A 14,227-nucleotide genomic window follows, 5' to 3' on the forward strand; every position below is an offset into this window, starting at 1 on the left:
CTCTGCCCTCTCAACTGGAGTATTGTGTCTAGTTCTGGGCCCAAATTTCAGGAAAGGTGTGGACAAAATGGAGAAAGCCCAGAGAAGAGCGCAAAAATGATTAAAGGTTTAAAAAATATAACCTCTGAAGCAAGAATGAAAAAAGTGGGGTTGTTTAATCTGAAAAAGAAAACAGAGGACATAAGTTTTCAAGTACATAAAAGGTAGTTAGGAGATGGGAGTTTAAAAAAAATGTTGTCTGATAGGACAAGAAGCCATGCCATGGGTTTTAAATTGTAGTAATGGAAGTTTAGTTTGAATATTAGGAAAAATTTATGCCAGGGTGGTTAAGCACTGGAATAAATTGCCTAGGGAGGTTGTGAAATCTGCATCTTTGAAGATTTTTAAGAGCAGGTTAGACAAAAACCTGGCAGGAGTTGTCTAGTGCTTGGTCCTGCCATGAATGCAGGGGACTGGACCAGATGCCACCAGCAGAAGGTTAATTTTGTGGTGGTGACTCGAGTTCTCCAGTTTCCTCACTGGAGTTTTGCTGTTTGAAGACTTTTGGGAGCATGCTTGCACATCCTGCATCTCTCAGATTTTGGAAGGCACTTGAGATTCTTAAACCTTGGGTTGAGGACTGAAGCTATTTTTTAGAAATCTCACAGTGGAACCTCCTTTGCTTTGTCAAATCTGCAATGAGAGTGTTCTGAAAATGAAAACCACATACTGGTTCATCATCCAAGCCTTTTATGAGATATACAGGCAAACCCTGGTTATCCGACCCCCAGTTATCCAGCACTGCATTTTATCTGACACTGCCGGAGGTGCTGTGGCAAGAAGTGGAATATTGGATAACTGGGGGATGGGATAATCTCTCCCAGCACTGTGCAGCCAGCAGCCCCACCGAGGCCAGCAGAAGGTGCCCACCCAGGCCAGCTGGGGCTCTGTGCCTTCAGCTGGTGGGGATGGCTGCCCAGCAGGGGCTGCTTGCCCAGGGAGCTGGGCCAGGGAGATGCCGCCAGGGAAGCAGGCAGCCTGCCTGCCCTGCTAGAGCTCTGGCCTCCACAGTCAGCAGCAGCTCTATGCCCTGGGGCTGGCAGTGGCTCCGCCCCCCACGGCCAGCAGCAGCACTACACCCTGGGGTCAGCGGTGGCTCCATGCTCCAGCTGCCAAGGCTCTGTGCCCTGGGAGAAGCCTGGGCTCAATGCCCTGGAGCCAGTGGTGTCTGTCTGCCCAGGGATCCAGCTCCGGGGAGCCAGTCACAGGCAGCCAGCAGCCTGCCCCTGAATCGCCAGGGCTCCATGCCCAGGGCCAGCCAGAGCTCCATAACCCGGTGCTGGTGGAAGCTCTGTGGCCTGGGCCCAGTGGCAGCTCTGCATCCCAGGGCCAGCTGTGGCCCTGTACCCCAAGGCCAGCTGGGGCTCTGTGCCTTGGGGCTGGCAGCGCCTGACTGCTGGAGAGCTGGCCGGGGGCATCTGGGGCTTTGTGACCTAGGACCAGCAGTGGCTGGTGAGGGCTGGGCACCCGGGACAAGTGAGGATCCATGCCTGGCCACTGGGGCTCTTCTCTCCAGGGCCAGCTGTGGCTCTGGCCTAGGACCAGCTGGGTCTCAGCTCCCTGTGGCCAGTGGGGACTGCCTGCCCAGGGAGCCAGCCCTGGGGAGCTGATCTGCAGCAGCTGGCATCCTGCAGCTTGCCCCAGGGAGCTGGCCGCCCTCATTTCAGAAGAAGCCCAGGCAGTGTCCTTCCTGTGGCCTCTCCCTCCACAACCCCCCACCCCACCCTCGGCTTATCCAACTTTTTCGGTTGTCCAACAATTGGTCTGTCTTGATTCTGTTGGATAACCAGGGTTTTACTGTATTTAAAAAATGTGGGTAAAGCAGAGCAGGAGACATAAAATTCTCCCTTACGGAGGTCATTCACACATTTAACTAATATGTTACTTTTTTAAAGAACATCATCAGCAAAGAAGCACATGCTCTGGAATGGCAGCTGGAGCATGAAGGGCATATAAATACCTTGTTTTCAGGTGACATTTTAAATCAGCTGTCTGCATTGTCTCCTGTAAATGTGAGCAAACTTGTTTGACATAGCACTTGGCTGATTAAGAAGTTGGACTGAATGGAGTGGTAGGCTCTAAAGTTTTACATAGTTTTAGTTTTGAATGCAGCTGTGGAACAAAATAAATCAATGTTTGTAAATTTCACTTTCGCAATAGAGATTACACTACAGTACATGTGTATAGTAAATTGAAAAACACTTTCTTGTTTACCATCTTGATAATGGAATATTTGCATTAAAATATGAAGTGAACATTGTACAGTTTGTATTCAGCTTTGTAATTGAAATAATTATATTTAAAATTTAGAAAAACATACAAGGTATTTTGATAAATTTCAGTTGGTATTCTGTTGTTTAGTTAAAAATAATATTAATCACAGGTAATTCTTTTGAGCTAATCACACAAATTTAATTGTGATTAATCAACAGCCTTAGAATTGATATAATCCCTTTCTCTGACTCTGTCTAACTGACTTGAGCATCTTCCATGCACAATGAGCTGCTCTTGTTGTCTGTTTAATTTGTATTTTGGAGTATGGTGATGGGGTTAGAAAACTGACAACCCTCATCCTGATCCAGATGATGATTGTGATTGTACTATGATGGTTTATAATCTGACACACTGAACAGAGAAGCAAATGGGAGAAGAACCTTACAATGTGTTCAGAAACAGTCTTTGGGCTCGTCAGTGAACTTTTAGCATGGTTTTTTGTTTTTGTTTTTGTTTTGTTTTGTGTAATTGTGACCGAAGTTCAGGTACTGAAACCTACTATCCAAGTGCTTGGTTCCTGTTCCCCTGCTACTGGGTAGGAACAAAGACTGGTCTGAATAATTCTACAACTTGGTACATGCTTCTGTATCCAGCACTCTATCATCTGGAACTCTCAAATAATTGGCATTTTAATCATGAGTATATTTTTAGTTATGTTGTCCATAAATACAGTACAGTGAAAGTAAATACAAATAAATACAGTAAACCCTCAAAATATACAACTTCATTTTGCACGTAACTCACTTTAACATGAGCTAAGCACAACTTGAAGCTGCCCTGTGGCTGTCAGCCTGACAGTGGCGCTGCTGGGGAAGGTGAGAAGGCTTTGAGCCTCCCAAGCCTGCCCCACTGCCAGCTGCTCGTGAGACCAGGGAAACTGACCAGCTCATGGCTAGTCATTTTCCTGGGTCCCCCAAGCAACAGGGAGCTGGGAACCAAGCAGCAGTCTGGTTCCAGGCTGCCCTGTGCTGGTGGGAACTGGGAAGCTGACCAGCCATCAGCTGGTCAGTTTCCCGGGTCCTGCAAGCAGCAGGGAGCTGGGAACCAGGTTGCCAGTGGTCTCCCTGCTGCTTGCAAGACCCAGGAAAGTGACCAGCACCTGGCTGGTCAGCTTTCTGGCTCCCTACCTTCTGGGCTGGTCAGTTTCCAGGCTCCAGCAAGCCAGGAACCCATCTCCCCACAACTTGAGTGAAAATTTGAGTTATGTGGGGGTTTCAGAATGCAACCGCTGTGTAACTGGAGGGTTTACTGTACAGCAAATACAGTGTAAGTTTTAAAGGGTACATTACTACTGTGGCTCATAAATAAAGTATTCTGCATACATTTTTGTCTTCTTAATGTCTAAACTTGTTTTTCTTTAGTGTTATGCATTGCTAAATGTACCTCTCTATCATCCAGAATATTTGAATATCTAGCAATCTCCCAGTCTGATGGCTGTCAGATATGAAAGAGTTAACTGTATTTTAGTTCCTGATCTGTATTTAATTAGTGTCCTGTTTCAAAGTCACGTCTGATTCCAATGAGAAGTACATTTCACTTGCCATTTCTTTCAGACTTTTAGGATAAATATTGTCTAGCTGTGGAAGCTTCCTGGGTGAATTTCTTCCAAACAACTCTTTGAAGACTACTTTAATATAGCCCTTAATTACTAACAGTCTATCCTGGGAGCTGACAGGTTGCTCACTTTCACACTGAGCACAGGCACATGAAATTTTCCAACAATCTGTGCCTCCTCTGTCACTAAGTTTCTCTGACTTTTTCTAAAAAACATCTTGTTGTCTCTGACCTCCATACTTTTTTGTGTCAAATTGTATTTTTGTTTTTGGTTAGTAACCAGTTCCATTGGCAAATGTCTTCTTGTTGGTTTGCCTTCAAACTGCGTATCATTATTTTGCATACTGGATTGAAGTTTGAGTAGGCCCTTTTTCTGTGTAAAACGTACAAAATTGTATCTTTTATCATGCTAAAGATATAAGTAACAAAGCATCTTAATAGATTCTGATATGGTATCTCCTCTATAATCTTGGTTGTTGAAGAGACTCAGAGTCACTTGCTGAAGCACAGTAGATAAGTATAGAAAGTGATGCGTATTTCTTTGCTGTTAATGAGGTCTGAAACTAGAAAATCAGAAAGCTTAACAGTGATGTCTCTCTCCATATGGAATAACACATTTTGATTCTTTGTGGTCATGGGTACTGATTGTCATCCTGCTCTGTTGAAAATTCTGCCTATGTTTATTACTGGGGAATCCAACAGTAAACAAGGAAACCATTGTGGGAGGTAGTGCAGGAAATGGGCATTGACAGCAATTTAGTGCAATCCCACAACTTTTCTGATAAAACCATTTTGGCATGTTAAAGACAGCAAGCCACAAAGCAAGGATGTCTTCTACGACCTCTAAATTCTCTGTCCTATTACACCAGAACTATTTCTTGGGGCAGGGCTGTGGGTAGCTTGCATGCAGAGGGCACTTCATCATGGAATGGAGTTAGCAGTAGCGACGGCAGAGCTTTCAGACCTGCAAATTCTGTCATTTCTTCTTCACACAGTTGAATTTCATAAGCATGGCTGGTATAGCTGGGCTTGAGCTCAGGTTCTCATTGTAGGTGCTGCAGGCTAGTGGTAGAACCAATGTGTATAATATACTCGAGACCGCTGTGTGCAAATGCTGTTGCAGTGTCCTTTTGCCTGGAGGGGCTTTGCTATTTAATTTCTATTTGTTATATGGGAGGTGTGCTTTTGTTTGTGTTTATAGTTTTTGTTTATAGTATACATTTTAGTGTACAGGTGATGCAAGACGTACTTATTGTCTTTGAAACTGCTTTCGTTTAACTTAGTACTTTGTAGAGAAATTAATATCTGATTGTTTAAAATACTGTTATAGAATCCTGACGAAGCTTCTGGAAGTTTCCGATGACCCACAAGTCTTAGCTGTAGCTGCTCATGATGTGGGAGAATATGTACGACACTATCCTAGAGGGAAACGGTAAGCAAAAAGCTCTCTTCGCCTTTGTCTCTCATGACACGTTCCGCCAAGGTGGCAGAATACTCCATTTCACCTAATAAACACTACTTGTACAGCAAGTGCTGCAGCTTCCCCAACATAGTTACGAAATAGATAATTGGGGATATCAAATAGCTGTTTGGTCCGATGAGCACTAAACTAATTTTCTTTCTGGGGCTCTTAACTGGGGAAGAAAGTATGTCTGAAGGGCTCTTGAAAATTTTTCAGACATTTAGTAGCTGTGATAATCACTTCAGTCATGAACCTGTTGTATATTGAGAGTATTTATCAGAATTTCATTATAAATGACAAAGTATTGGTCCTGCTTTAGTCATGGGTAATTTTTAGTAACAAATCCTGCAGTATCTTGCAGATACAGATACATTTAGTTGCTTTTGTGCTAAGACTTATTTCTCAGGAAATATTGTTTTAGTGATTCTTGAGGTAAATGAAACTACTGTATTCGGGTATCATACTTCATATAACAAGTTCCAGTAGAAAGTACATAGAAATTTAATCACCTTACCTGAAATTTAAATTTCTTGCCCTAAATACCTTATTTGAAATGTATAATATCCCTGACATAGTATGAAGGTGACAAACTGTTCTGTATATTAGGCAAACAAGTATGAATGATACAATGGTCTGTCAACAAAGCAAAGTCAGAAGTCTTTCAGGTTATGGTGACCCCTGTCATAGATTTCTGGTATGGGGCTGTACTCCCAGGGCTTCCTCGCTGGAATCAGATTCTGTCTTTTTGTGGCTCTCACAGGGCTCAGGCCTTACTCAGTCCCAGCAGCCAGCTAGAAGCTCCTTCTTAGTTCCTCAGGTCCCTGTCAATGTGCTGTCCATAATTGTGCAGCTCATTATTCTTGACTGGCTGCCTGGTTTCTCTCCTCTTCCTCTAGGCATCAACTGGCTACTGTTCTGTTCTGTAGCTTCTTTTATATTGCCCTGATTAGCAGTTCCTTGCAGCCTTTTTCATTGACTGCTTTCCCACAACCACTCTACAGTACTTGGAGGACTTTTCTTTTGCTTCTCTCTGGGATGGGGTCCGATAGGACTCGGAGGCCCCCAGCAGGGGTCTCTGAACCTAGTCCTCTTGTCACACCGTATAGTAGCTCTGTTCATATAATAATAATAATAATAATCACTTCTGCTTATCCTGGTCTGAGGCAGTTGTGGCCTATGCCTGAGACCTCTTTGCAACCTCCCTTCAGTAAGCTGAAGGCTGTTATCAAGCCCCACTTCAGTCTTCTCTTCTGCAGACTGAACAGTCCCAATTCCCTCAACCTTTCTTCATAGGTCACATGCTCCAGCCCCCTAATTATTTTGATTGCCCTCCGCTGGACCCTCTCCAGTGTATCCACATCCTTCCTATATTTGGGGGCCCAGAACTGGACACACTACTCCAGATGCGGCCTCACCAAAGCCGAATAAAGAGGAACAATCACTTCTCTGGATCTACTGGCAGCGCTCCTCTTGATGCAACCTAATATGCCATTAGCCGCCTTGGCTACAATGGCACACTGTTGACTCATGTCCAGCTTCTCGTCCACTATAACTCCCAGGTCCTTTTCTGCAGAACTACTACCGAGCCAGTCGGACCCCAGCCTGTAACAATGCTTGGGATTCTTCCGGCCCAAGGGCAGGACTCTGCACTTGTCCTTATTGAACCTCATCAGATTTATTGCAGCCCAGTCTTCCAATTTGTCTAAGTCACTCTGGACCCCATCCCAACCCTCCAGCATATCTACCTCTCCCCCTAGCTTAGTGTCATCCGCAAACTTGCTGAGGGTGCAATCCAATCCCCTCATCCAGGTCACTGATAAATATGGTGAACAGAACAGGACCCAGAATTGAAACTTGCTGCACTCCACTAGAAACCGACCGACATCCTGACTTCCTGGCATAGTCAAGTGGAACATCTAGAGTAATACACTGTCCCTTAACTACCAGTGGGGAAAGCATTATTAAAACTTCATTAACTAATTTCCCTATGTACTTGTGGGAAGGGAATTTTTACTCTTATGATATACGGAAGCCACAGTAATCTTACGTTACATACTAGAACTACAGATGTTCTTAAAGTATAAGAATAAATCTAGTATGCGTTGACTTTTTCAGCAAAATTTCGGACTTTAAAGTGAGAGGGTGCAGGAAAACAATCCTGTCTTCCAGCCTCTTAAAAACACACACACACACACACACACACACACACACACATATTCATAAGAATATATTCATATTTGCACATTAACTTATGAATATTATAAATATAGTCATGTCTTCTGGGTACAAAAATCCAAATGGGCCAACTCTCTATTACAGAATATGAACTAAAAAGTTCTGTGCTAAAAAAGTAACCCTGCTCAGATTTTTAAAACACGAACAATAGTTGTTCTTTAAGGCACATATGGATCACCAATGAAGTCCCTATTCAATATGATTTGAGTTTATTATTACCAAGTCTCGCTATCATTACAGCTGTGTTTCACTGAATGCTTAATGGTCTATTTTCTTCCATGTTACGCTTGGGATTTGAGTATAAAGTTATAAAACTTGCATCTAGAGGTGGGAGGCATGCATATTGGCAATTTTCAGTGAGTCCTGTGGCAATGGAAGCTGTTCATGGGTTCAGAAGAATAGAAGAATTCCATTGTTTTAGAAAAAATAAATGTTATTTTAAAACTTTTTCCTTTAGAACCTGAAGCCTCTGAAGACTATGGGACTTAAATATTTAAAAGCTAAAAGTACTTCAGTTATTAATTGTATTGAGTAGAGTGCTAGAACTGCATTCCTGGCTATTGAAATCCCTCTTTGTCTAAGAACAATGTTCATTAAACCAAAAATTTGCTTTTATTCTTTTAGTTGGTTTTTTTCAGAACGCTACACCTATTTGAGGAAAGTACAAGTTATTTAATGTTTAGAATTATGGGCCAAATTCTCAGCTGATATAAGTTGTGGAACTATGCTGATTTATACCACCAAAGGATATGACCATATAATAGCATGTCACCCAACTTGTTAGCATTCCTATAACCAGTCTAATACAAATTGCATGCTCAGTGTCAGATATCTGCTCATCAGAAGAGATCAAAGGGGACCACACATTCTTCTGCACATTTTCTTCTGGGAAGCGAAGGAAGAGGGAGGCTTTTGCTGGGAAGAGATATCCAACCTGTTTGGTGCTTAAAGAAGTTATTATGCATGCAATTGTAAAAGGTGTACACTGACTCGGCTGATGTCTGTCAAGATGGTTATCAGAGGAAGAACAACACATGGAGTAATTTTCCTCCTCTTTAATTCTTAAGGTCAGGGAACATCTTGGGGACTGTCTATCTAATCCCCACCTTCTCTTGTACAAGGAGTGTGTATATTTTAATGCCTTATCCTGGCATAATCTTCTCACCTTCTCTGCTGAATTTCTCTTAATTTATTCTACTTCTTGCTTTCCAAATTACTATGAATTCAGGCTTCTTTCTCTTTGCTCACGCTACTATTCATCTCCTTATTTCACAGTGAAAGTCATTCATCCACAGCACAGGTGCCTATGACTTGTCAGCTAGTAGGTTTCATTTATCCAGCTTTCAGGGAGAAAAAAATCTGAAGAGGAGGAGAAGGAGGGATAAATATAAATACCTGAGGAAGTCATGGATTTGAGAATGAAACTATCTGTAGTTGGGTTTCCTACTGTAGCTGTAGTTTATAGAGCTTCTATATTAAGGCAGACCGAACATCAGGCGTAGTAACACAAAATATTGCAGATGCACAAATAGGCAGAGTTACTCTTGATTTAATTACAATAATACTTGGCTTCCTGACTTTAAATTCTCAGCCCCATTGTGTCTCTACTGTATTGCTGATCACCTGGAATCCACAGCTTCATTTGTGGTGAGAATTGATTTTTCTTTTTGACTTGAGAGGGGCGAATTTGATCATGCTCTTTTTGCCACTTTTTTACAACTTGGTGTCTTACCAGAGTCAAAGCCCTAGAATGTGAACAAGCTATATGACTGGCTGCTTGTGTTTTGTGACGCTACAGACTCTGAAGCTGTAGGCTGTACTTCACAACTTTATTTTGTGTATTTTTCTTTTCCTTGGGAAGTAGGAGGAGGCCTCACACAGGACTAAAGCTTTTATGAACCTCCAGTTTTGTTAAGAATTTTTACTACTCATGTTAAGGACTTTGCCATTACCATTGCTTATAGTTCAATGGTAATAGCCTTGAAAAGCCATCATTTTGTATTTTTAAAATTTTGCAAAATAACATTTTGCATAATGTTCTTTGGCGTTTCATGTGCTGTTATGTCCATGTAATAGTATAATGTGGATGAATGTGATGAAGTCCAATGATAATTTCATATTGTTGCCTAATTAAAAAAAAAGCATTGCACACCAATTAAAAAGTATTCAATGGTTATTCAAATGTAGATAGGGCAGTGACAGGAATACAAACTACTCAAGAGATGCAGTAGAATGCTACAAGGTAATGTGCAAAAGATATGAATGCATGCCTAATCTTTCTACAGGGTATTTGTAATTGCTTTTCTAAGGCATATGAGAGCAATATACAGTAAAAATGTATTTGTACCTCATTCATAAACCTGGCTTTTCACTTGATATGCTATCTTCTAAGGTGATTTCAGGAGGAACAATTGACTGACCAGAGTGCTGAATTTTATGTAACTGTTTAGACTCTACTTCTCCAATGTATAGATATTCCCGTTGTTTTTGTGGGGCTTGGCATAGAGAATGGGATATAAAAGGCAAGGGGGAAAAGAAGAGGAATAAATTCTTTTTGAGATATTGGAATGTCCAGGGCAAGAGGTTTATGCTGGTTTGATCGGAACACTTGTTGGGAGTGTGGGTTAGAAGTGACTAGCTACTGTTGTTTAGGAAGCCAGAGTGCTATAGAAGGCAAATTAAACTACCAGGCAGGGATTTTTGTTTGAGAGGCAGTAACTTCCCTTCTCCATTTTTTTTTAATGGGACTTCCCTGCCTGCTTATGATTGCACGTAGTGGCGTGCTGTCACACAGAATTTAGTAGGGAAGAGTGCTACCTTTTGTGACAAGCATGTTATTGTAGGGATTAAAAGGGAATGCTTTGGATTTTATGGACACTGTGGGAGGTTTGTGGTTTTGAGATTCATTTATGGAGAATTTTTGGCATGCTGTTTGGTTGCCATACTGCCTCTCTGGGAGCGAGAGTCTCACACAGTCAGCAAGGAGTTTGGCTCACTTTCTTCCCTTGGCTGGCTGGTTGGGTCTCTGGTTCTGAGCGGCAATTTTGGGTGGAGCCAAGGGTGTCAGGCACCCCTTCTTTGCAAGAGTTAGGTTATGTCTAGATCGCAGGCTTCTGTCAACAGAAGTTTTGTCGACAGAGCAAGCGTCCAGACTGCAGATCTCTTGGAAGAGATCTGCTGATCAGGAGCGTCGACGTCCCCATATACCTAGTTCCACAAGGAAGAAGGGATGTCTCAACAGAGGGCTTTTCCCGACACACTTGGCCCTGTGTGGCCAGGCCAAATGTCAGAAAAGTTTCTCTTGACTGAACTGTTGGCAAAAGATATGCAAATTGCACACCACAATTTATGTATCCTTTGCTGACAGTTCCCTGCAATCTAGACACAGCCTTAGAGTGATCCCTCATGAAGGAGGGATTTTTTCATTTTTGGTTGGCATGCAGAATGTGTGAGAATGAGTCCCATAATTCTGAAGGGAACTCAGGATTCTCCCAATCACTGTTGTGGGTGGGAAGAATTATATCCATCTCCTTTTTGTGCATGGATTATTAAGTATGAACAGGGAGTGCTAATGAATTAGAACCAACCATGAGACTCTTGGGAGTCTGTACACGCTTGGGTTGGAAAGCCTCCTTTTGGATTGGCAACAGCTGGGGATAGGGACCAAAATTGTTTATAGGCTCAGGGGTTATGGTGAGAGTGGACCTGGTATCGGTACCCTTTCAGAAATCAGTGTAGGATTAATTTGGCTTATTCTCTACCTTGGTTTTTAGTAGTAGTACTTGCTTATAGAGCATCTTCTTATGGAAGAAGAAGAGGCAATGAATGTGCCTATATACATGCTTGGAAATAAGGGAATCATCACATTTGCGGCAAATATGAAATAAGATGGATCCTCTAGAAAATGAATGTCATTTACCATTCTCTTTATGACTCATAAGCCTGCTGTTTGAATCCCTTGGTACTAAGCCATTAGGATTATGTGACTGTTAGCAGGCAGAGGCTGAAAGTATTGCAAGGTACTCTAAAATGTGTCTTTTTCAGAGTGATTGAGCAGCTTGGTGGGAAACAGCTAGTAATGAATCACATGCATCATGAAGACCAGCAAGTTCGCTATAATGCCCTACTGGCAGTACAGAAGCTGATGGTTCACAACTGGTATGTGAAAACTTACTTTAGTCACTATTGTCTGTGAGAAGTTATGTAGAATCTAATTTAAAAAGTCCCTCTTTAGTTGAAATATTTATCTTTGTAATATGATCATGAAATAATTCTGAATAACCCAGTATTTTTAAAATTTTACAAGAAGTGTGCTGATGTGAAAAATTAACATTTTGGTTTCTATTTCCTTCCTGCTTTTATGCTAATTAAGTAGTCTGACATTCAAGGGTATAGTTGAGAGCATATTGCTCATTTACACTGAAACAGAATTGAAATGTTTCATGGTGATCATAAGTATCAAAAGGGTAGCCATGTTAGTCTGTATCTTCAAAAACAACAAGAAGTCCTGTGGCACCTTATAGACTGACAGATTTTTGGAGCATAAGCTTTTGTGGCATCTGACGAAGCGGGTCTTTGCCCATGAAAGCTTACGCTCCAAAATATCTGTTAGGATGATCATAGTTTATAACTGATGTAGTGTAATCAATTTGTAAAATGTCTTCAAACTGTATACATCAAAATGGAATTAGCTGGTTCTCTATTGAATTTCACATTGTAGTGTTTATAATTTTACTTAGCTATCCTGTGGAAATTGATAGCCCTAACACTTGTTTGAATTTAAGATGTCTTGGAAAGTGCATGCACTATATTTGTCTTCTGGAATTAAGTTCCTTCATTGCTGTCTCATATTTAAGTCAAGATTTGTAGTGTAATTTTCATGAACAACCCTACTTTGGTAAGCATGGCAGATTTTTTTTAATTAAGTTTGTGATTCAGGATTCCAAGCTGCACTTATAAACAAGAGGATGAGGGCCAGGGGTTTTACGTGATGAAATATAAGGGCCCATTGACCTTAAAATTGTGGTAGCCATTAAGTTCTAAATCTTTATCCATAAACCAGTAATGCTGTGTCCTGCCTTTTGAGACATTTGCATTCATTTCCAAGGCATGACTATTAGGAGCTGAAAGTTCTGTGGTGTTAATATACAGAGTCAATCTCTAATTGCTCTTTCCCTGAAATATTTAAGAAATTGCATTTGATAGCTTTTGAAGAGAATACCTTTCAGTGCTGTGCTGTTTGTCTGATGATTGTGAGCAAGGCCTGAAAATCCTTCCCAAGGTCTGGGAACCTGCTGCTGCTATGGAAACAGTATGGGAGAGGTGTTCTTTTGTCTTTGCAGTCACAGTGTGTTAGTCTGTATTTTCACAAAACAAAACAAAACAGTCCTGTAGCACTTTAAAGACTAACAAAATAATTTATTAGGTGATGAGGTTTCGGAGGACACACCTACTTCTTCAGATCTGGAGAATTCTGGTAAAAGATCTGAAGAAGTGGGTCTGTCCCGTGAACGTTCACCACCTATTAAATTATTTTAAGTTTTCCAAGTGCTACCGGTCTGCTTTTTTGTTTTCCTCTTTTTAGTGTATGTCCTGTTGAGGAAGGATTTAATCTGTGTTTGAGACAACCTCTGGAAGTGGCAAGATTTTAAAACATTTGCCACTTTTTCACATTGATTTAAATCAGCTACGTACTGTACAAACTGTAATTAAATGTTTTCCTAGGAAAATGTGATCTTTTACTTTTTCATGCAGTTTATGCTTGCCAGATACAATATCCAATCTATAATTTGTTTAAATTGGGTGGAAAACTTAAATTCCTGTATGAACACATCTTTCTTATGGAATTCTTTTCATTTGAAACAACTCCTAATTTTCATGGCAAAGAAATGAGATTTTTTCACAAGACATCAGTCCCCCCAACTTAGCAGCACTAAAAAGTGAAATCTAAAATGATAGTTTTAGAGCAGATAGAGAGCAGTGTCTAAATAAATGTTGTATTCTAGACTAGTGAATTCAAGCATATTGAAATGCTGACTACTAGATTACATTACTCACAAATGGCTTTGATAACGTGTAATAACAGTAGAAGCTGAGATGCTACAGCTCAGCAGTGTAATAGAAAAAAAGTATTGTGAGACAAACACCTATTTTATTATGACTTTAAACAGCATGCTAAATTTAGTTAGAACTCCATGCTTTTGGAATTGCTTATGATTGTGCATATGGGGTTTTGAGACAGATGTGATGTAATCTGAAAAATTAAGCACAGATGAATATAATAGTGTGGAGGTGGAGCTGGGGGATGTTAGTAGCAACATACACAGGGAGCTTGAAAATCTGTTCCTACTAACTGCAGAAACAGGATAATAAAATGTATATTGAAAAACCTGTATTATGTAATTAACCATACAAAGCTGTTTTTCCCTATTACATTTTTTTTCAGACCTCAAGCGTTGTTTTATTATAATCCTTCTTCCTCTCACACACTTTAATCTTTTCTTTCCTACAGAGAGATTATAAATATAAGTAGTGCACTGTATAAATCAGAAGGACTGTTTTTTGTATAAAGAGGACTTGAGTAAAGGAACATTGATTTCTGATCACGTATAGGTGGAAACTAAATTTTTTTAGGTCGTGTGTATGTTTATGCTGTCAGTGCAC

At 41.0% G+C, this 14,227-nt stretch overlaps 1 protein-coding gene across 1 annotated transcript in view; it reads left to right on the top strand.

Annotated features, from left to right (window-relative positions):
• Positions 1-14,227, top strand: part of ATP6V1H (ATPase H+ transporting V1 subunit H) — an 88,040-nt gene that overhangs the window by 54,927 nt on the left and 18,886 nt on the right. The window contains exons 12-13 of the mRNA XM_074985793.1: positions 5,198-5,299; positions 11,609-11,722. Of these exons, the coding sequence (XP_074841894.1) occupies positions 5,198-5,299; positions 11,609-11,722 (216 nt within the window). The remainder of the gene's footprint in view (positions 1-5,197; positions 5,300-11,608; positions 11,723-14,227) is intronic.

Source organism: Carettochelys insculpta, chromosome 2, assembly GCF_033958435.1.
Source record: "Carettochelys insculpta isolate YL-2023 chromosome 2, ASM3395843v1, whole genome shotgun sequence".
Classification (NCBI taxonomy): Eukaryota; Metazoa; Chordata; order Testudines; family Carettochelyidae; genus Carettochelys; species Carettochelys insculpta.